General features: G+C 36.3%; 1 protein-coding gene across 1 annotated transcript in view; it reads left to right on the forward strand.

Moving 5' to 3' along the window:
* Positions 1-20,654, forward strand: part of LOC120110103 — a 31,943-nt gene extending 11,289 nt beyond the window's left edge. Inside the window, exons 2-3 of the mRNA XM_039124040.1 lie at positions 18,350-19,965; positions 20,110-20,654. Of these exons, the coding sequence (XP_038979968.1) occupies positions 18,350-19,965; positions 20,110-20,654 (2,161 nt within the window). The remainder of the gene's footprint in view (positions 1-18,349; positions 19,966-20,109) is intronic.
* The last annotated feature ends 958 nt before the right edge of the window (positions 20,655-21,612 follow it).

Here is a 21,612-nt window from a genome sequence, read left to right on the forward strand (position 1 = left end):
AACTTGGAGTATATGCAATATAAAAGATATTGATTTCTAGAAGTAATACATAGCTAAGTTGCATGAAGTAGAAAACATATATATTTAAAAACATACTTCATGATAATGCTTTAGATTTAATCAGCTTAACACAATCAACATATTTAAATTTTAAGCTGATTTGTATTCAATTCAAAGTAATAAAGCATTCTGAGTATATAGCATATACTTAGATATTTCTCCCCCTTTTTGACATCATCAAAAAGATAGTGAAACATTAAGTACAAAGATCAGAGCAGAACACATCGAGTGTGAATTCAAGAGATTTTTTTAATTTGATACCACAGATAGTTTTCTAATCAAGTGTAGGTGGAATCTTCCTTAGGTTAATTCAAGAAGTACCACAAATGATATTCAAGGAAAAATATGAGTGGAAATCTAACCTCTCTTCACTAAGTATGAAAGCTTGTTCATTTAAGACCTTTTGCCCAATCTATTAAGTATTTTATCAACATGAGAGCAATTTAATCAATTTTCAGCGTAAAAGATCAAAACTTATATATTTGGAAAAACATATCATCATGTTGGATCATTAATTCTTAATGACTTCAAAGTTCTTTTATGATAATAAGAGCATTAGGGCACAAATACCAACATATGAGTTTATGCAATTTTTGATACATCTTTGAGCTCTTTTAAAGACTTTCTTTTATTCCTTTAGAAAATAAGGACAATTTGATACATAAAATAATGAATTGGCACAAAATAGAAGTTCTAAAGAGCAAGCCAATTAAAACTCATTAGTGAGGTTCAAAATAGATTTTCTAAGAGATACTCAAGAAAATTTAATACATTGTTCTCCCCCTGTTTCATTAAATTAGAGGCGCTCAAGATTTGTAATTTGGTTTATGAGTGATGCATAAGATATACTAACCAAATAACACGCCTCAAGGTGTATCATAAAAATTTTCAGATTTAAGTTTCAGATGATACATATTGGAGAGTATTAGGATTACTTTTCATTTAGTATTCTTTCTCTCTCCTTTAGCTATAGATTTATGCAATTAAGTCCAATAAGACCTCTCCTTCTGAAATTTTCTTTCTCCCCCTCAATTGATCATTCCATTTAAGAGTTTAAAATCCTAAGATAATGTTCAATAAGATTGTCAATCTCAAAAATATATTTCAGCTTATTTTCATAAGACTCAAGGTTTGAGACAAGACAACCTTTATAGAACTCATCTCAAGGTATAAACTTATAATTAAAGCAAGTATTGTAACATAAGGAGGTTCATCAAAATCAATCCATAAAAATCAAGGTATGCATCAAAATAAAGTGTCTTTGGGATAGGATACTGAATATCTAAAGCTCCCCCTCAAAAGATGCATTCTTCTTTAATCATTTTAAATTGTTGAATTTCAGATTTTAGTGATAAACGTGAATAACACTGAAATTCTGTAATATCAAGAATGTAGAGTGATCTAGAATTATTCAGAATTTATAGTAATCACTCTTTCTAATCCTTTAAGAACAAGTTATGCTTTCTCCTAATCTTAGAGAAAATGTATAAAAGTATTAATCAGAAAATGATTCAATTGAAGCTCAATTTCTTTCAAAAGCATTTACATTTTCTTTCTTTTAGAGTCATTTGAGTGAACTGAAATATTTCTAGTTTTAAGATCATTCACTCTATTGATATTCTGATGGAAATCTTTTAGAATGTAGGAGAGAAAAACATATAGATGGTCATTGAGGTATATATATTTATAGAACTCAATTTCTTAATCATAGTTTTTCACCAATGTATTCATGAAACACAATAAATCTTTTTAATATCAAAATAAAATCATATATTTAGAAATTTTTGTTTGCAATCAAGATCATCGAAAGACACATCATTTGGACCAATATTAGTACACTTTGAAGATAAGAAATGATATGTTTTGGATGCGTATCGGAGCAATCAACCAAAGGCATCAGAATTAATTCTGTTTTTCTTACATTAAGATTTTATTTAGAAATCATATTGAGTTTAAGCTTGTATACAAAATCAGATTCTGAATTACATAGAATTTTCAATTGAGGCTTTCAAAATCATAATTTGAGATATGTATCTTCCACATTATAGCTCATTTTAAATCATTACGATTGAAAATACATATTTCAAACATATAAGAGCATATTCAGAATCTTTGTATTAAATGTTGAGTTTTGGTACGAATTTGAACATTATATACCAAATTTAGGCAAGTTGAAGGATAGAACAGAATCAATTTATTTTTCCTAAATAGAGATATCCTTCTCTTCTCCTTTATTCAACTTTCAGGTTTTAATGATGATTGTTAACAACCAATCTGAAAATTTCTTTTCAATAATGCCAAACAAAAATTTTATGTAATATTCCAAACATTCAATCAAGTTGTCCAAGCATGGAGCATTACAAAATATTGAGAACCCATAAATCAAGACATCATACATATGCAAAATATATCATGTGTTGAGTCATGCATTAAAATACTAAGAACAAGCATGTCAAGAATCAAAATCTATTCCTTTTCAAATAAACTCCTCCTATTTATATATAATCTTGCACTGATTTCATCCTTAAAGTATGTTTTCAAGTGTTTATAAAATTGACTTGATTCTTCTTATATACTTTTATTAACTTTGTCTTTCATTTTTACTTTCTTATGCTCTATACTCTATTTGCTCCCTATCCGGTGGAGTTGGGAAGGGGCACGAGGTACTACCACTAGCCTCCCTCTTGTGCCATCCCTAATATGCCCTACACCGAATAGTTGGGTCAAATAGTGCCGGGTACTACCACTAGCCTCCCCATTGGCACCATCCCTATGATGAGCAATATAGAAAGGTTAAACTATTTACTTTAAACTCTTCCTCTATTTAAGTGTAATTCATTACGGATTTTATCCCTTTCACAAGTCAAATATATTATGCTTGTTTTGCTTTTCCTTAAGATGAAGTATTTGCCTTTACTTAGATTTTACTTCTCTTGAATAATATCCATTTTCTTTTCTTTATCTCTCTCTCTTTTTGTTATTCTCAAGTAATTTACATGAAAGAGCAGAATAAAGAATTAATCTTATGTATCATATATATGTATATCATGCAAACAATATTTTCATTATGCTCATGGATTCATAACTTCTCACAAGTTATTTTACATCCAAAATTTTAAGCATATACTTGTGTATTTCATGGTTATGATATAGGCTAAGAAATTATTTAGTTTGGGCAAACCATGAAACAGTTTCTAAAAGTATAAGTCAGTCAATACACATATAGACATGATATCAAAAATTAATAATTAAAAAAAAATTTAATCATGCCATCATAAGATTTAAGTTATTGACTTTGCTCAATTAATTTGTGAGAAAGGTATCTAAAATTACCTATTCATTATATATATTCTTCAAGCCAAACTAGATTTCTTACGTGTGAACTTTTTGGCTGAAGAAGATCCTCTCTCTTGTTTGCATGTGAATGCTTAGTGTATCTTACATGAAGATATCCTTCAAGTTGAAATTTCTCATTTTTCTTTCTTGAAGGAAGGTCATTAGTTTCTTTAAGATACAAAGCATTCATCCAACATATATATATATTTTTAATTAGATGACTCAATATGAGATATGACAATAGTTGCATGTTGAGTCACTTTACTCAAGAAATTGCCTAAATATAAGCAAGCACATATCACTTGAACTAAAGAGATAAATTCATTAACCAAGATAGTTCAAGGACAAGCATGTGAGGCAATAGACAGATTTATCAAGGTCAAATCAATTTAGTTTAGATTCTATTTGCTTAAGATAATTATCAATAAGATGTGTTAACTAAGTTTTAATCAACTTATCTTAAACGTTTGTTTCTATCAAAATTTAGATTATGACGTATTTGTTATCAATAAAATATGATTAATTAAAGTTAGATTGAAGTCTTGCACAAGGTCACATAATGAGCATACAATCTGGTCTACTAGCTGTATGATAAAATAATTATTCTATCATGCTTCAATACAGCTTTAAACAATAGATCTACTTTGCTCATCCTTTACAAATTCTACAAGATGGGGTCATAGACATACCTTCTTCATGCCAATCTTCTATCAGAGTTTTCTTGTGGACTAATGTTGGTCAATGAAGATCCCCTTTCTTGTTTGTCTTAATTTGGAGTTTGAGAGAAGATGTTAATTCATTCATCATATATATTTCAAACTCACTTAACATGAGCTAAGTAAAATCTTCATATAACTTTTCATTAGTAGAACCAAAAATTATGTATACTTTGAGCAAATAAGACCTCACAGGTTCTTCTTTTTGATGCATAGATTTATCACGATTACTTTCTATCAAAAAGGTTACTTAAGCTATCATGCTTTTGATGCTTGTTCCAAATCACATATTGCTTTATCATATATGTAATGTGTAATCTTTAAATATGGTGGTTATTTTATTTAGATCTCCTTTTTAATGAAATAACCACATAGGAGTGAATTCTACACATTCATTTGACAGAATATAAAGCTCATGAGGCAAGCAAATGATAGTGGTGATCTTTACTTTTAATCATGCAAGAATCAAGATCTATTACATCTTTTCTTGATTTAGTCTTTTAGTAGTCATCAATTTTTCTTCATTAAGTGCATCTCTGAAAAGCTCAATTTGGTTCTAATTATTAACATGTTTTCAGATTGTTATATGTAAAAGATTAACCATATACATATATAATTTGATTTTAGTATCTTGATAATAAATCAATAGTCTCATAAAGAATAAAATGAATTGATATTTCTGCAACTAAAATCTTTTCATTGAATATTCTATATGCATTGCTTGATGAATGATATCCAAGGATAGACATATCTCTATTAGATTTGGCATTACTTTCAAGAAACCATATCAAGTATAACATATACTACTGATAAATATGAAAGATATGCAATAGTTCATTTTCTATTTTTCAGAAGATCAAAAAGAGTTTTCATCAAAAAAAAATAGATTTAATAGAAATCATATGTATGACAAGCAGTGATGATAGCTTTTAAAAATGACTAACATACACAATTGTCTTTTTCATTTCTTCAAGAAATCTATTAATCCTATTTTACTTATGGTGTCCTTGGTGCTGAAACAATTGTATTCAATATTATTTTCTATGCACAACTTGATAAAAAATTGGTTTTCAAGACTATCCCATGATACTTTTGCAAACCTTTTTCATTTGAACCCTTTTTGTGAGTTTGTGCCAATGCAGAAAATATTTCAATTTACGTGCCAAGAACAAAGCTAGTGTAAGCTTTTGAAAACTTAGTATTGGAAACAACATCATTAGATTTAGAAATTGATTTTGTTTGTTTCCTTAGTTAACATGCATAGCAAACTTTGACCTTTTAGAAGATAATCTAAGTAAGGCAATGACAAGGTCTTTTGAGATTAAGTACATACTAGCATGAGTTGATTTTATATGCCAAAGATGGTTTCTTTAATCTTGGTATTCATAGTGCATATATTCAAAAGCATACCAAGTACACATTATCATTTAAACAATAAAGCCATGGATAAAAACTCTCAATCAAGCATATAGAGAATTTATAGAGTTATTCTTAATAAATTGTTTAATCATTTAGCAACTTATCCAATAGTGAGTAAAGTATACTATAAAATGAAATGATTTGATTATATTTTCAAAAGTATTTTCTATATCACAAAATTGATCAATACTAGCAATTCATATCAAATACTAAAGCAAAAATAATGATGAGATGCAAGGATTACTGATTTCATTATTATTATTATTTCATTTAAAATTACTTTTCATAAGTATATTTTAAGTTTCATTTTTGATGTGTGTCTCGAGCACCCATTTGTATGAAAGTTCTATTTGTTCCATGGGTATCTTGGCACATCTATGTCTACATCCTCATATTTTCATTTTGGGTACCCAAGCTTGCTTGGGTTCTTGAGAGTTAGGACATATGGTTCCTTTTGGAACCCATATCTGTTTAATATTAATAACTTTACCATTTGATTTAATTGTGTTAGAACGATAGGTAAAGTTGTTATGCCCATTCTTTTCGTTTTTGAAATAAGTTATCTTATTTAATGGTTTGTTTGGTGAATTAATAACCTTTTTCTCTAGAGATTTATTGTTAAGTAAAGAAGTCAAGCCAAGTTTTGATTTATCATAAGTAACATATTGGCTTTCAAACATCATTTTTAATCTTTCTGAGCTTACGGTGAATTTGTTAATGCAAGATTTTAATTGATTAATTTCTTCGCTTAAGTTTTGATTTTCTTTAATTAAGCTATGATTTTTCTGAATCAATTCTTCTGAAAATGACCTTAAGCATTCATTTTCAGAATTTAGTTTCTCTTGTATTTCATCATTAGAATTTCTTTCTTTTGAAATTTTCAGATTTAGTTTCTTAAGATTTTTATTCTTTACAGCTAATTTTCTACATTCACCATACAAATCATGAAAAGCATTTAATAATTCATCATAAGAAAATTCTTCTTGAAAATTATTTGATGTAAGAGTAGATTCAGTTTTTACCTTGTCTTCTTGTGCCATAAAGCACAAGTTAGTTACCTCTTGTAGTTTCTTGGAGCTAATATCATCATTGTTGCTCCTAACCTTTATTTTTTGGCTTGACTCTTTCTTGGTCAAGGCTTTCTTCCTTTTTATCTCTTTCTTCCTTTCTTCTTGCTTCCTCTTTTTCCTTGTCTTTAGGAAGCTGATTTGCCTCGGAGTCGACTCGGACCTTATTGGAGTCGACTCGGCTAGCTTGGGAGTCGACTCGGAACTACTTGGAGTCGACTCGTTCACAGGGTCTTCAAGACTGTGTCTCTGCCTTTCAGACTGTTCTTCTCTAGGAGTCGACTCGGACAAACTGGGAGTCGACTCGGCTACTGTGGAGGATTCTGCAATCTCATTGTTAGTACGCAATTGAAGCACATGTGAGCTAATCTGAGATTTATCATAAATAGTTTCTAAAGTATCCCAGATCTCCTTAGCAGATAAGCATGCAGAAATTTCATTAAACTTCGTTTCATGAATAGCACAATATAATATGTTCATAGCATTAGCATTCAATTGTGCTAAGTCCTTTTCATTAATAGTTTTAGAGAGTGTATGAAGGTCATTTATTATGATTTTCCATAAATAATAGTTTTGTGATTGAATAAAAATGCGCATGCGTGCTTTCCAATATGTGTAGTCTATGCCATTAAACAGTGGAGGCCTATTAATTAACTGTCCCTCTCCTAGAAAACTATCTATTTGAGTTGTCATGATCTTTGGCTCTTGATCGTGAGATCAATAATTAATCTTGAGCACCTGCTCTGATACCACTTGTTGCCCAGTAGATACAACCCAAGAGGGGGGGTGAATTGGGTCTTTTAAAACTTTTAAACTACTTCTAGTACTTTTTGATTAATTATGCTAAGTTGTATATATGCGCAGTGAAAGTTAAACTTAGCAACAGTTTGATGTATAGAATGTGACTTGATTAAATATGCTTGCAACTAAAGGATGTCCAGATAAGAGTTAAGCAAGCAGTTTATCTAAGTAAGTGAGTGTGTTAGTTAGACAATAAGCAGAAGCATTACAAACACAACAAACATATAGTGGTTCGGTGCACCCCAGCACCTACATCCACTCTCCAAGACTTCTTGGAAATTTCACTATAATCCTACAGATTACAGCCGGTTGTTTTACAAGCTCACAACCCAACTTGTTGTTTTACGAGGTCACAACGAACTCGGTCGGTTTTCCCAGGCTCACCGACTAGAACCACCCCAGATTGTTTTTCCGGGATCACAATCGAACCCTTACACGTTGGTTTTACCCTCGGCTCACCAACAAACCTAAACCCCGTTGGTTTTCCCTTTGGCTCACCAACAAACCTTACACCGTTGGTTTTCCCTTTGGCTCACCAACAAACCTTTAACCCCTTGATTCAATCCCTTGATTGAATCAAGTTACAAGATATTAAAATAAAGAATAAAAACAAATCAAAGCTTCTTAAACAAGCAAATATAACAATATAAACAAATAGAGTAAAGAGAAGCCCTCAAACGAATTTTGAAGATGGAGGAGCTCGACTTCTTCTTTACTTGACCCTCTTCTGATTTGGCACGAAGTAGAGGATCACCGCGGCAGCACACGGATGGAGAGGAAGCTTTGGGATACACTTGGAAGCTCTTCTTCTCTCTATTTCACTTTGAATGGCCCTTATTGTGCTTATGGGAGATTTTTCTTGGAATCTCTTCCCTAAATGTTTTCTTCCACTTTCATGAGTTCTCCCCTAGCTCTCTTCTTGTTTTTATAGCTTTAGATGGCGTGGAAACAAGAATATAGCCGTTAGAGACAAGAAAAAGAGCCGTTGGACACAGTCTGCATTTCCTGACAATGTTACCGTTGGGATCGGAGTCGACTCGCGCGATCAGGAGTCGGCTCGCCTGTTGCAGGAGTCGGCTCGTGCTTTACTGGAGACGACTCGGCCACTGTTCCAAATTTGAATTAAAGTGCATGCCTTGACTGGGAGTCGACTCGTCTTAACCCGGAGTCGACTCGCCAACTTCTGGAGCTGACTTGGCAATTTCGGAGTCGGCTCATCCACTGAAGTCCGTGGATCCAATTTTGAATTTTGTCCTCTCGAGTCGACTCGACTGTCCTGGGAGTCGACTCGAATCTCAGAGCCCGAACTCCCGATCCTCTGTCTTTTGGCTCGTCCAGTCTTGGAGTCGACTCGAACTTCCTTGGAGTCGACTCGGCTCTCAGTTTGCGAAACTTGGTCTTCTGCCTTTTTAATGTGAAGCTGTCTTGGAGTCGACTCGAGCTGTCTGGGAGTCGACTCGAATCTCAGAGGCAGTAACTTGGTTTTCTGTCTGTTGATGGTCGCGGAGTCTCGGAGTCGACTCGCGCAATGCGGGAGTCGACTCGAATCTCAGAGTCCCAAAAACGCTCTCTGACTTTTTCCTTGTGTTCCGCTGAGAGTCGACTCTTGCTTTCTTTGGAGTCGACCTACCAACCATCGGAGTCGACTCGCGTTCCACTGGAGTCGACTCGAATCTCAGACCCGAAAACTGCTCTCTGACTTTTCTGCCTGTGACTCCTAGGAGTCGACTCAAACTTCTCCGGAGTCGACTCGGTAAACATTGGAGTCGACTCGAAATCCTCAGGAGTCGACTCGAAGACTATTCTTTTGAATTTTTCCTTTGATTTTACTCTTCCAAATTGAATCCTTTGAACTTTAAGCTTGGGCCAATAAATTGTAGCTTTCTTCCAACTTGAGAGCTTTGGAGGCCTTCTTGTGTTCTTCCAACTTGCTATGTTCCTTGCAAAATAAATATCTTTCTCCTTGCAACATAAACATTAGTATCTATACTTCAAGGTTTTGTGATCATCAAAATCAATCTATGAATCAATCTTTGGGTCATCAAGTACTTAAGAAGAACTAAAGATTTGTTCTTGGTCTTTGGAGGAGCATCGGAGTTAAAGGTAGAAGGATACATAGATTCAGACTTTATGACTGATATTGATGAGTCTACATCTGGATATGTGTTCTTGTGCAATGGTGGTACGGTAAATTGGAAGAGTTCCAAACAACCGATCATTGCTGATTCTACCATGAAAGCTGAGTATATCGCCGCCTCTGAAGCTGCAAAGGAATTCTTCTGGTTCAAGAAATTCATTGCAGAGCTAGATGTAATGCCATCAGATGCCATCACACTCTACTGCGATAATAATGGCGTCATAGCTCTTGCTAAGGAGCCAAGGTCTCATCAGAAGTCCAAGCACATAGAGCGGCACTTTCACCTTATACGCGACTACCTCGAGAAGAAATATGTCGAGGTGCAGAGAGTAGACTCCACGGACAACGTGGCAGACCCGCTCACTAAGCAGCTAAGTCAGCAGAAGACTGAAACCCACCTTGAGAAGATGGGACTTAGATATATGGCTAATTAGCTTTAGTACAAGTGGGAGATTGTTAGATGTATGCCCTAGAAGCCAATCTGGCTGACACATTATTAATTCTTGGACATAAAATTTGTACATGATTTTATTATCATTGAATAATAAATGGGCATTCTTTTCATTCATATTGTTTATGTGTCTATGAATCGTCCAAGAAATTAATAAGATGATGATACATATTCTCAAGAGTTGATAATTTGAGCCATGTATCATTGGTGATTAATTTCTAAATGCTCTTGATCAATGGATCATCACGAGGACGGTGATCGATTCGATCAGTGCACACATCGCTTTTCTTATGGATGGACGAGACTCGAGTCCACAGTGTGGGGACACTGAAGTGATAGTGCAGGTGCTTGTTAGAGAACAAGGGTACTGAGCGTGATCAAGACAAGAAGTCACTTGGATGTCTATCCACTCGTCAGTGACTTGCTTGATGTTGCAGTAGTGTGACTGGTCCTTTGACCTGCGGTGCTTCGGCTATTCACAGTGAGGTTATTGTAGTTTGACTGCACATATACATGGTCTCTAGTCATATGGGTCCTTGTTGTGTAGATTGGTTGCAGTAGGTTCACTGTAGGAGTAGGGTATGCACTTACATGAAATCTATCGACCTTGATAGATGAGGAGAGATCCTATGTGATTTATAAAACTGAGTTCTAAGACCTTGGCTAGGACAGTAATATACAGTGGAGAAAGAGTTTTCCACTATCGAACTCAAGTCCAATAAATCTAGACATATGATAGACGACAGGGTTTGACGAGTTATCCGTGACCTCCGGTCTGTAGGGATCCACGATAGAAGGACTGTATCATACGATAACTGCACCTAGAGGTTCATCATTCTATTCTGCTGGGTAGCCACTACATACTGCTAGGTGTCACTGGTGGATGGTGAGACTCACAGGGATCATCTCGATGGTCGATAATCCCTAGTGAGTTGAGTTGGAATTGTTTCAACCCATTGAAAGAAGTTTTCAATGATATTGTGATAAAGATCGCAATATATCTCACTACCAGTCAGAATAGAACCTATGGGGTCACACACATTAGAGGTATTGACCGATCCGATGGTTGAATGTTATTAGGAATCACAAATAATCAATTAGATTGATAAATGGATAACCCGCTAAGAGTTAGTGGTTAGAAGAAGGAATAATTGCAATCGGATTGCAATTTAATTTAATTAATTGGATTTAATTAATTGGACTTGATCATGAGTCCTACTTGGAGTGGGATTCATGGAGTCCTAATTGGATTAGGATTTCAAATTAAATTAGAGTCCTACTTGGAACAGGATTTCTAAAGTCCTAATTATCTTAGGGCTGAAATTTGGACAAGTCCTAATTAGATTAGGATTTTCTTAAGTCCTAATTAATTTTAATTTTAATCTAATTAATTAAATGACTCCTAATTGGATTAGGATTGAAGAGTTCAATAGAGTCATGGTTTAATTAAATCCTAATTAGATTAGGATAAGGAGGAAATTGAAATGGGTTCATACAAATCCTATTTTGACTAGGATTGGGCTCATGCAATGCACCCAAATTAAAATACCCTTTAATTGGTTTAATGGCAGATTAATATGGACTTGAGGGATGGGCTTATGCCCCTCCTCTTGGGCATTGCGTGGGAGAAAAAGGAGGGGTGCACGCCCCTCCTAGGTGGCATGAAAAATGAGATAAGGATGAGCTCCTAAAAAATAGGAGCTCATCTTTATCTCTTAATATTTCAAAAGGGAAGCATGGGATTTCGGCCAAGGAAGAAGTTTTTCTCCTCATTCCAGCCGTGAGCACGCTCCTCCATCTTCCTCCTTTGAGCCACAATCAAGAGAAGAAAAAGAAAAGCCTAAGACGCCCTCTTCCTTCTTCATCTTGGTTCCAAAAGGAAGAAAAAGAAAAAGGCTGCAGGGCTTTGTTCTTGTTCCTTTGGTTCTTCCTTCTTCTTCCTCCTCTCAAGCCAATTGTTCGTCCGATTCCTGCCTACCTAAAAATATGCTAGACATATCGTTGTTAGAACCGACGAACAAAAGTTAAATTTAAATTTTTACTCTTACCTTTCCTACTCGAAGAATAGTGGTAGTAAGAGGTCGATCCACAGGGAGGCAGTTGGAGTTACATAAAAATTAGAACGTTCACTCGGATTCAAAATCGAGTTTCGAATAACTAAAGAAAAATATTGTTATGAGGATGTTGAATATTTTCTAATTGAAATTAATAGAAAGACAGTTACTTAAATTCGAAAAGCATTTATTTAATTAATTAAAGAAGAATTTTTGCATAAATTAAAATGGATGAAAACAGTGCTTAGGGAGATTGAAGCCTGGAACATAGACTGCATGAAAGAAGATTTCATATATTGCAACTAAAACGAGAATTCTTGAATGCATAAAACAAACTGCAGGAATTAAACTTAACCTAAAATATGAATTGCATAACAGAAAAATTAATGGATTGCATAAAAAGAAAAATTAAAAGATTTCATAAAAAGAAAACAGAAATTAACTTGAACCTAGAACAGGGATTGCATGAAAAAATTTTGCTAGATTTCATAAAAAGAAAACTGATTACAAATAAAAGTAGAGATTAGAGGCCTAATACTCCTCCTATTTTACAAATAAAATAAAGAAAAGAAAACAAGAAAATCACTTCTCCTTCCTCTCTCTCTCTCTCTCTCTCTCTCTCTCTCTCCCATGGTGGAATACTAATTTTTATTCTTCTCTTCTTCAAAACAGAGCTCCCCTGTTTTTGGCCCAACCGATGGCCTCCCCTCTCCCCTGTTTCATGGCCCCAACCGAGCGCCGCCCTTGGACCCGCCGACCACTCGCCGAGAGCTCCCCTCCTCCTCTCGTTCTCCCCTTTTTATAGATCGCCACAGCATGGAGAGGAGGAGAAACGGAAGCGGGATCTCAGGGAGGTGGATCGGCCGGCGTGATCCGTGGATGCAGACGCTTGGGATTTCAAATCTGGAAGAGATGCGGAATCACCGGAAGCTCTGTGGACGCCGGATTGGAAGCGGGTGTGGGATCCTTTCTTCTCCCTGGTTTCCGCACGGGATGAAGCTATGGATCTTTGAAACGGGCAGCCGCAAATCGGTGCTGGGAGGAATCGATCCGTGGATGGCGCCTTGGATCATTGCGGCTCGGACGTGATGCCTGGCGGCGGAGGAGCTGGAAGGAGGCGTTCACGGCTTGGATCAGGGCGCTGGGACGTGGAAGAAAGGAGGCAGTGCGGGATGATGGCGTTGAAGACGAGAGGAGGCATTCACGGCGTGGATCCTGGCTGGAGCTGGGAGGAATCGCGGAGGAGATTGATGACGGACGCTGGGGCGCTGAAGAAGAAGATCTCGGGTGCTAATGTGGGATGCTTCGATCACGGAGAAGGAGGTCGTGAGGATGGATACGGACGGGATCTTGGGCTTCTTCACAGGCTGCTGGGACGCTTGCAAATGGGATTCGCTGGGAGGAGCTGGAGTCTCTGGTGATCGCACGGACCGCGGGATGAAGCTGGGCGTGGTACGGATGGCTTGATTTGGGAAGGAGCTGGGCTGTTGCGGAAGGAAGGAGGCATGGAGGGGCTTGAACCTTTGGCTTCACGGCTAAAGGGATTCCTTGAAACGGACGGCTGCGATGATGGCGTGATCCGTGGCTTGCTAGGAGGACTCGTTGATGATGCGGACGGAGTGGATTTATTTGGGATATTGATGATTGGCTGGGCGGATGGCCGAGAAGGAAATGATCGCGGGGCCTTGATGCGGGACTGACTTGGTAGGTGACCTGATGGATGACGCAGGATTTCATGCTTGTATGGCAGCTGGGGAATTTGTTGAGCTCGGGCTGCCGAGCATTGGGCTCAAACCCAATGTTATTGGGTCTCTTGGATTACTTGCACTCAAACACAAATACAACGTTAATTAGTTAATTTTATTATTAATAATTAATTATAATACTAATTAAAATGGTCTGATGATTGCACTTTTGTGCTCTCATCACACCCCCCAACTAGCTTATTGCTAGTCTCTAGCAATTAACAAGCAAATGATAAAATGAGGGCACAAAAAGATGTAGTCTAACTTATGACTTTTTCCTTTTTTTTTTTTAAGAATTGAAGCTAAATACACAAACTAATATATGTACCCATTTTCGTAGGGAGTCACGATTGCACTTAGCACGTGCAACAAGCCTTTAAACCCCTAGGTTACCCTAGTGGACGAGTGTTGTCTCGTGAGGGTTTGCAGTGAAGTTACCCACAAACTTCATTAGTTAGGAATTTCCAATTTTTAACTCGAAATTTGAACAAGTATTACTGTATGAACTTAGAATTGCAAAGACAATAAAGACTTATTGCTATCATATTTAAGCAGACTCTAACTAAAGTTTCATTACTCCCTATCTATCTGCTAACAAGTCAAGAATGTAGTGAGGTGCAAGATAGTATCATATAAATGAGTGGCTTTCACTTACTTCCAACATGATCACTCTAATTTTCAAGACTTATAGAGTTAAATGGTAATGAACACCCCATATTTATTTATTTATTATATATATATATATATTTTATCAGACTGAATGCTAAGAAGAATGACTTGTGCAATATCTAGCCTTATTAAGCTTTCTAGCTAACCCATGTAGCGAGTGTTAGGCCAATGACTCCCGATCCAGATGGCTCAGGGCACTAGATGTAGAGACATCCTAACAGGCTTAATAACTCAAGTTAACTAGGCTTCAAGGCCAAATTAGTCACTCAGAGTTTAATCTCAATCATCCTCACCTTTTTACGCGAACACTCGCTGCTTGCCAGGCAAGAGGCCCGGTTACTCAGTGAGAAGACTTAAAATAAACTCATTATTATTTTTTTTTCTTTTTTTTTGTTTTTTTTTTAGGATGTTCATCACACATATAACTTTATATTATCCCGAAGATTAAAAGTATCTATATTAGTCGTAAGTTTACATACCCCACTATTCATGTGCTTACGTGTAGGTGCTAACTCATCTTGTATCATGTTAGCAGAAGATAGGTGGGATGAAAACTTAAGCTAGAATTGCTATAATATTCCTTAACTCAAAACTATTATTAAAGCAATTCCTAGTTTGTACAGCCAAAAAGATTAGAGTTTGAGTTAAAAATTTGAACTCCCTTTTTTTTAATTTTTTTTAATTTTAATTTTAATTATTATTTTTTTTTGCATAAAAATCAAAAATATTCTCTCCCCCACACCTAAATCTAACATTGTCCTCAATGTGAAAGAAAATTTAAAACAGTAATAGGATAGAGGAGAACTTACCTGATATGGGTGGGTAAAGTGACAATTGGGGCCAAAAACCCCCAAACCTGCATGTTAGCAAATTTTTTATTATTATTATTTTTATTAGTATTTTTCTTATTTATAATATTTACATGTTGGGTTGCCTCCCAAGAGCGCTAAATTTTTTGTCTTCAGCCGGACAAAATGTAAATCCTCCTTTTTTTTTCAACCATTATCTAAGAATGGTTTTGGAAGAGTCTGATGAAGAACAGTCGGCTGATGACGATCTATGCTCACACTACCAGAAAACACGCGTATAGTGACGGAAAATTAGTGACGGACTGTTATCAGTCACTATTTGTGACTGATTAGTGACCGCCAGAAATTTGGTCACCGTGGTGTAAACTTAGTGACCGATTAGTGACAGACCGGTCACAGAATGCGCGGGTAGGATGGGCGCCAAACCTTAGTAACCATCATAGTGATGGGATATCTGTCAGCAAAATGATAACCGAAATTGCAACCCCGCAGTGACAAATTCAGCCGTCACAAATATCGTAACCCAAGTATTTATAAATTTTTAAAAGATTATTTTTGGCGGTGACAGGTTATTGACAAAAATTTCCGTCACCAAATTTAATTTTTAATTCCATAAATATTAAAAATATTATTTTTGAGTAAATCTAAATTAAAAAAAGATAAAAGGAGGAAAATCCAACATGAAACTAAGTATGCCCGCCGTTTCGCCCAAATTTCTTCGATAACTCAAATTCCAAACGCTCTCCAGAAAACTCAAATTCCTTCTCATTTTCAAATCTCATGGTGTTGGCCATGACTCATTTGTACCCCTATTGCAACTTTCCTGCAATGGGATTGGATTTTGGAAGAAGGTCTCGAATTTTTTTTACCATGCTTTATAGTTCAAAAATATTTTTTCCAGCAAGTTCCGTCCAATCAGCCTTCTTCCAATCAACCTTATAGATAAAAAATAGTTCAATATGAAATTTGGCTTGCACACCGACTTAGTCCAAAAATAATTCAATATGAAATTTGGCTTGCAGTCCCGTCCCGATTTGGAGCTGGGTGACAGGGTGAGCCTGGGACTCGAAGCATTTTGTCTCGATTAAAAGATTGGCGTGGTTAGGGATTTGGCATCGCGGCTTCCTATCTCCTCTCCTCCCCTCCACCTCCGGCCTCTCCTCTCCGGCTCCCCCTTGCCGACGGCGACCACGGCAACATCACGCCTCCCGATTGCGGCTACATCACCTCGTCGACGCCCCCTCCTTCTTGCTCGTCGGCTAGGATCTCTTCTCGGAGTTAAACCCTAACCTACCGAGGGTTTCATTGTCTCTTTGCTCGGCGCCTGTGTTCATCTCCTTCTCGCCCGGGACGAGATCATCGCGGCTACGTCACCCCGTCGACGCTCCCCTGTTTCTTGCTCGTCGGCTAGGGTTTTCAGAACCGGTTCTTCCCGGAGGTAAACCCTAACCCCATTTCCTTTTACCCCATGATAACAAAATAAAAGAAACGAAGAAGAGGAAGAGGAAGGGGGAAGGAACCTACCGAGGGTCTCCCCCTGTGGATCTGGCGCCGCGCTTGATCGCCGTGCCTTTCGATTATATACATGATCCTGTGTTTACATCTCTTTGTGTTCATCTTCATCCAGTCATTATATACATGATCCAAGATTCCAAATGTGGATGTAAATGTATACATTTTAATCTCCTTTCTGAGATGCTGTGGTGAAGCAGGGTTTTTGAGATGCTGTGGTGAAGCAGGGTTTGTTTCCCTTAATTCCCTGTTGATGTTTCGTTTTAGCAGACGAATTTTTTGATTAATAGTGTCTGTTAAGTTTGGAACCGCAAAATCTCATGTTGTGACATGGAGCAGCAACTATTTCTTTTTTTTTCTTCCCTTTTTTCTTTTTGAGAAATATGAAGCAGCCAGGATTTAGAGAATATATGTTCTTGGGGGTTCTTCTAAATAAACAGATCTCACTCTTTGAAACAACTTCAACTGAAAAACTGATGAAATCATTGACTAAAGGCTTGTGTTTCCAGCTGCCAAGGATTATAGTAGTACTTTGTTTCAAGAGTTTCAACATCAGATATTGTGGTTCCAATGGTCCGATACTATTAGCTCTCAATGATTAATCTCCATTTTTTTATTGTTCATGTGAAAATATTAAGGGAAGAGTTGTGTATCATTGGTGCAATTTTTTTTCCTCCTAAATTTGAATCTACAGTAACCTCTAATTTAATGTAATATAATTGAATGTATTTTATTTACTTGGACCTTTGTAGGAAATCTAATCTTTGTGTATTGTGATATATTTGAGCTTTCCTATGAATATCATTCGTCAAGCACCAAACTTGGGCCCATTAGAGATCTAATACTTAAAAAAGAGTATCAATTATTGATTCTTCATCAACTTGCAAAATTTATTTTCATAATTGTTGAATAGTACTTCAAAGCATGCCAGTCATGATTCTTATGACATTGGTTTACATTTTTGAAAATTTTCTCAAAACTTTAACTTGACTCTGTAAAGTTCATGGATTTTAATTTCTTCGTCATGTTATTCATTTTTACAATCATTGTTCATCTGCAAGGAAAAATGGAAAGTGGTGGAAAATGGTGTTGCTTCATGGTTGTGACTTATTTCTAGTGTGCAATCAAGAAGGTGGTCAAAAAAGCTTGCTAAGAAGTGCCATGCTTTCCTAGCATCAGAGGCGATCATGTATATTGACATTTGTTCTATGTGAAGCAGATAGTATTCCATATGTAAATTTGGATGATTTGACTTGTATTCCTTGTCTTTGTAAAGATTAAATGCTTTTTGAATATTGCTGGTATTAGATGAATGAAGAGATAACTTGTAAAGATTAATTCGTTATGTTCAGCTTTTTATAAAGATTGAATGCTTTTTTAATGTCAATGATGCTAGGACAAGATTGAATGACTTATTTTTGTCATTCTTATGATAACTTCTCATCTTCATAAATATCATACCAGTTTTTGTTTCTTTTACATTTTTTATGATCTTGCCTTTCGTGTTTTTTAATGGCCCGATTTTTAATATTTTCTAGGCTTTCTAATGTTGTTTTATTTTTTTGATTTCTAGAGGAACTATGTCAGTTGATCGTAATTGGATGTACCACCGACTTAGTGAAAATGGTTATATAAGAGCTGAGTTCTGTGATGGAGTTAAAGGGTTCCTTGAGTTTGCATTTACTCAGTTAGAGTATTGTAGTGGTGATAAGATTAGATGCCCTTGTATGAGATGTGACAACCAGAAATTTCTTAACCGTGATACGGTCAATGTTCATCTGTTGAGAAAGGGGTTTACACCGGGGTATTCAACATGGTTTGCACATGGGGAGTTACTTGGTGCAGTTGCTCCTGTAAGTACAAGTGCAGTAGAAGCATCCACATCAATGGATGTTGGTTGTGAACATGGTCAGCAATATAGAACCATGGTGATGGAAGCTATGGGTCCAGAAGAGGAACTCCATTTGAGTAGTGCACTTGAAGTTAATCATGAGGAAGAGCCAAATAAGGATGCTGCAGATTTTTATTCTTTGTTGAAAGATGCAGAAGTACCTTTATGGGAAGGGTGTAAAAAATACTCTAAGTTATCTGCTATTACTCAATTATTAAATTGCAAGTCTGAATTTAATATGAGTATATCTTGCTATGATCGAATCATGAAAATAGTGAAGAATATGTTGCTGGAAAGTGAGAAGCTGCCCCTTGATTTCTATCAATCAAAGAAGATGCTTTGGAAGTTGGGGTTGGAGTATACAAGTATTGATGTTTGTGAGAATAATTGTATGCTATTCTATAAGGAAACAGAGAATTTGATTGAGTGTACTATTTGTGGTCATCCTCGATATAAAATCAGAAGAAATGATGGTGGTGGTAGGAGAAAAGATGTTCCTTATAGAAGGTTGCGATATCTTCCAATAACACCAAGACTTCAGAGGCTTTTTATGTCAAGCAGAACGGCTGAAAACATGTCATGGCATGTAAAGGGAGGTGATTCAGATGAGATGGTGCATCCTGCTTGTGGGGAGGCTTGGAAGCACTTTGACCGCATTCATCCATCCTTTTCTACCGAGCCTCGTAATTTGAGACTTGGGTTATGTACAGATGGTTTTAACCCTTTTAGCCAATCAGCTCGTCCTTATTCCTGTTGGCCAGTTTTCGTAACAGTTTACAATCTTCCACCATCAATATGTATGAAACGACCCTACATTTTTCTAAGTTTAGTCATTTCTGGACCTAAGAGCCCCGGCAAAAGTATCGATGTCTTGCTTAGGCCTTTGATTGATGAACTTAAAATATTGTGGGAAGTAGGGGTCACCACTTATGACATTTTTAGAAAAGAGAATTTTCAAATGAAGGCAGCTTTATTGTGGACTATCAACGATTTTTCTGCATATGGCATGCTTTCAGGATGGAGTACACATGGAAAGTTGGCATGCCCGTATTGTATGGAGAACTCAAAAACTTTTACACTACAACATGGTGGGAAGACTTCTTTTTTTGACTGCCATCGTCAATTCTTGCCCATGGACCATGCATACAGATACCAAGTTGATGGTTTCTTCAATGGTAGAATAGAGACAGACCCCCCACCTCCTCGAGTGTCTGGTGAGGAGTTGAAAAATAGGGTCTCTGCCTTGCCTAATGTAACTTTTGGTTCGAAAGCTCCTAAGCACACCATTCCTGGATTCGGTAAAGATCATAATTGGGTGAAAAGGAGCATATTTTGGGAGTTGCCCTATTGGCATACACTACTTATTCGACACAATTTAGATGTCATGCATATTGTTTGAAATGTGTTTCTCAATATATTTTACACTTGTATGGATGTAAAAGGGAAGACTAAAGATAATGTGAAAGCAAGGCAAGATTTAGAGCTGTATTGCAAGCGTCCCAAGTTGAGGATTCAATTTGTTAATGGAAAGCTAGTTAAGCCTCCAGCTTCCTATGTATTGTCCAAAGACCAAGCAATGGAGGTCTGCGAGTGGGTGAAAGGGTTAAGACTCCCTGATGGATATGCTTCAAACATATCGAAGTGTGTTAACCTGGATGATTATAAGTTTTACGGGTTAAAAAGTCACGATTGTCATGTTTTCATGCTGAGATTGCTTCCAATTGCATTCCGTGAAGTATTGCCAGCACCAGTGTGGGATGCATTGACAGAATTAAGCTGTTACTTTAGAGATTTATGCAACACAACTTTGCGTGTCCAAGATATGGAGGTTCTTGAGAAAAATATTGTGGTAACTCTCTGCAAACTTGAGAAGATATTTCCTCCTGCATTTTTTGACTCAATGGAGCACTTACCTGTTCATTTAGCTTATGAAGCTAAAGTTGGGGGGCCCGTGCAGTACAGATGGATGTACCCCTTTGAAAGGTAACAATTTCTATAATTTTATTAAATAGTTTTTTTGTATCTATTAAATTTGAGAAATTAACATATTAATCTTATTTATAGGCTTATGCATGATATAAAACAGAAGGTAAAGAATCGAGCATCGATTGAAGGTTCTATTGTCGAGGCTTACATCATAGAAGAAATATCAACTTTCTGTTCGCATTATTTTGAGCCTTCTATACAAACGAGGTTAAATCAAGTTCCCCGTAATGAAGACGAAGGGGAGTTTGATCTCGTGGATCGTCTATCAATTTTTGCTCATCAAGGTCGGCCTTTTGGGAAACCTTTTGGAAGGCATTTAACTACTCTGGAGTTTAATGCTGCTGAATTATATGTTCTTCTGAATTGTGAGGAGGTTCAACCTTTTGGAAAGTAAGTTACACAAGTACTTAATTATAATCATCCTTAAAAATGCATATGGAGTACAATATATGTGATTCTAGCTTTTGTGTTGTAGGTATTTTGATGATTATATCCGGCAATCTTGTCCAAATATAAGCCAAATAGATTTGGAAAGACGACGCGAAATGGAGTTTCCGGCTTGGTTTAGGTCATATGTGAGTACATAATTCATAAATATAATAATAAATTAGACTTTCTCTTGATTTATTCTTACGATATTATTTTTATCATGCTAGGTTAATGACAGCAAAAATCATGTTGATGGGCGCTTAAAGGACCTATCATATGGCCCTGGGAATAAAGTTAAATGTTATAAAGGCTACTTTGTGAATGGGTACAGATTTCACACTAAAGAATATAGAAAGGATAAAAGAACCTTCAACAGTGGTGTGTGCATTAAGGGAAGCAGTTACAATGACTTTGAGAGTGACTATTATGGGATGTTGGTTGACATTATCGAGTTAGACTATTTTGGGGTTGGTAATAAAGTAGTGTTATTCAAATGTGACTGGTATGATAGAGACAAGGGTATGAAAGTG

Source organism: Phoenix dactylifera, chromosome 3 (assembly GCF_009389715.1).
Source record: "Phoenix dactylifera cultivar Barhee BC4 chromosome 3, palm_55x_up_171113_PBpolish2nd_filt_p, whole genome shotgun sequence".
Lineage (NCBI taxonomy): Eukaryota > Viridiplantae > Streptophyta > Magnoliopsida > Arecales > Arecaceae > Phoenix > Phoenix dactylifera.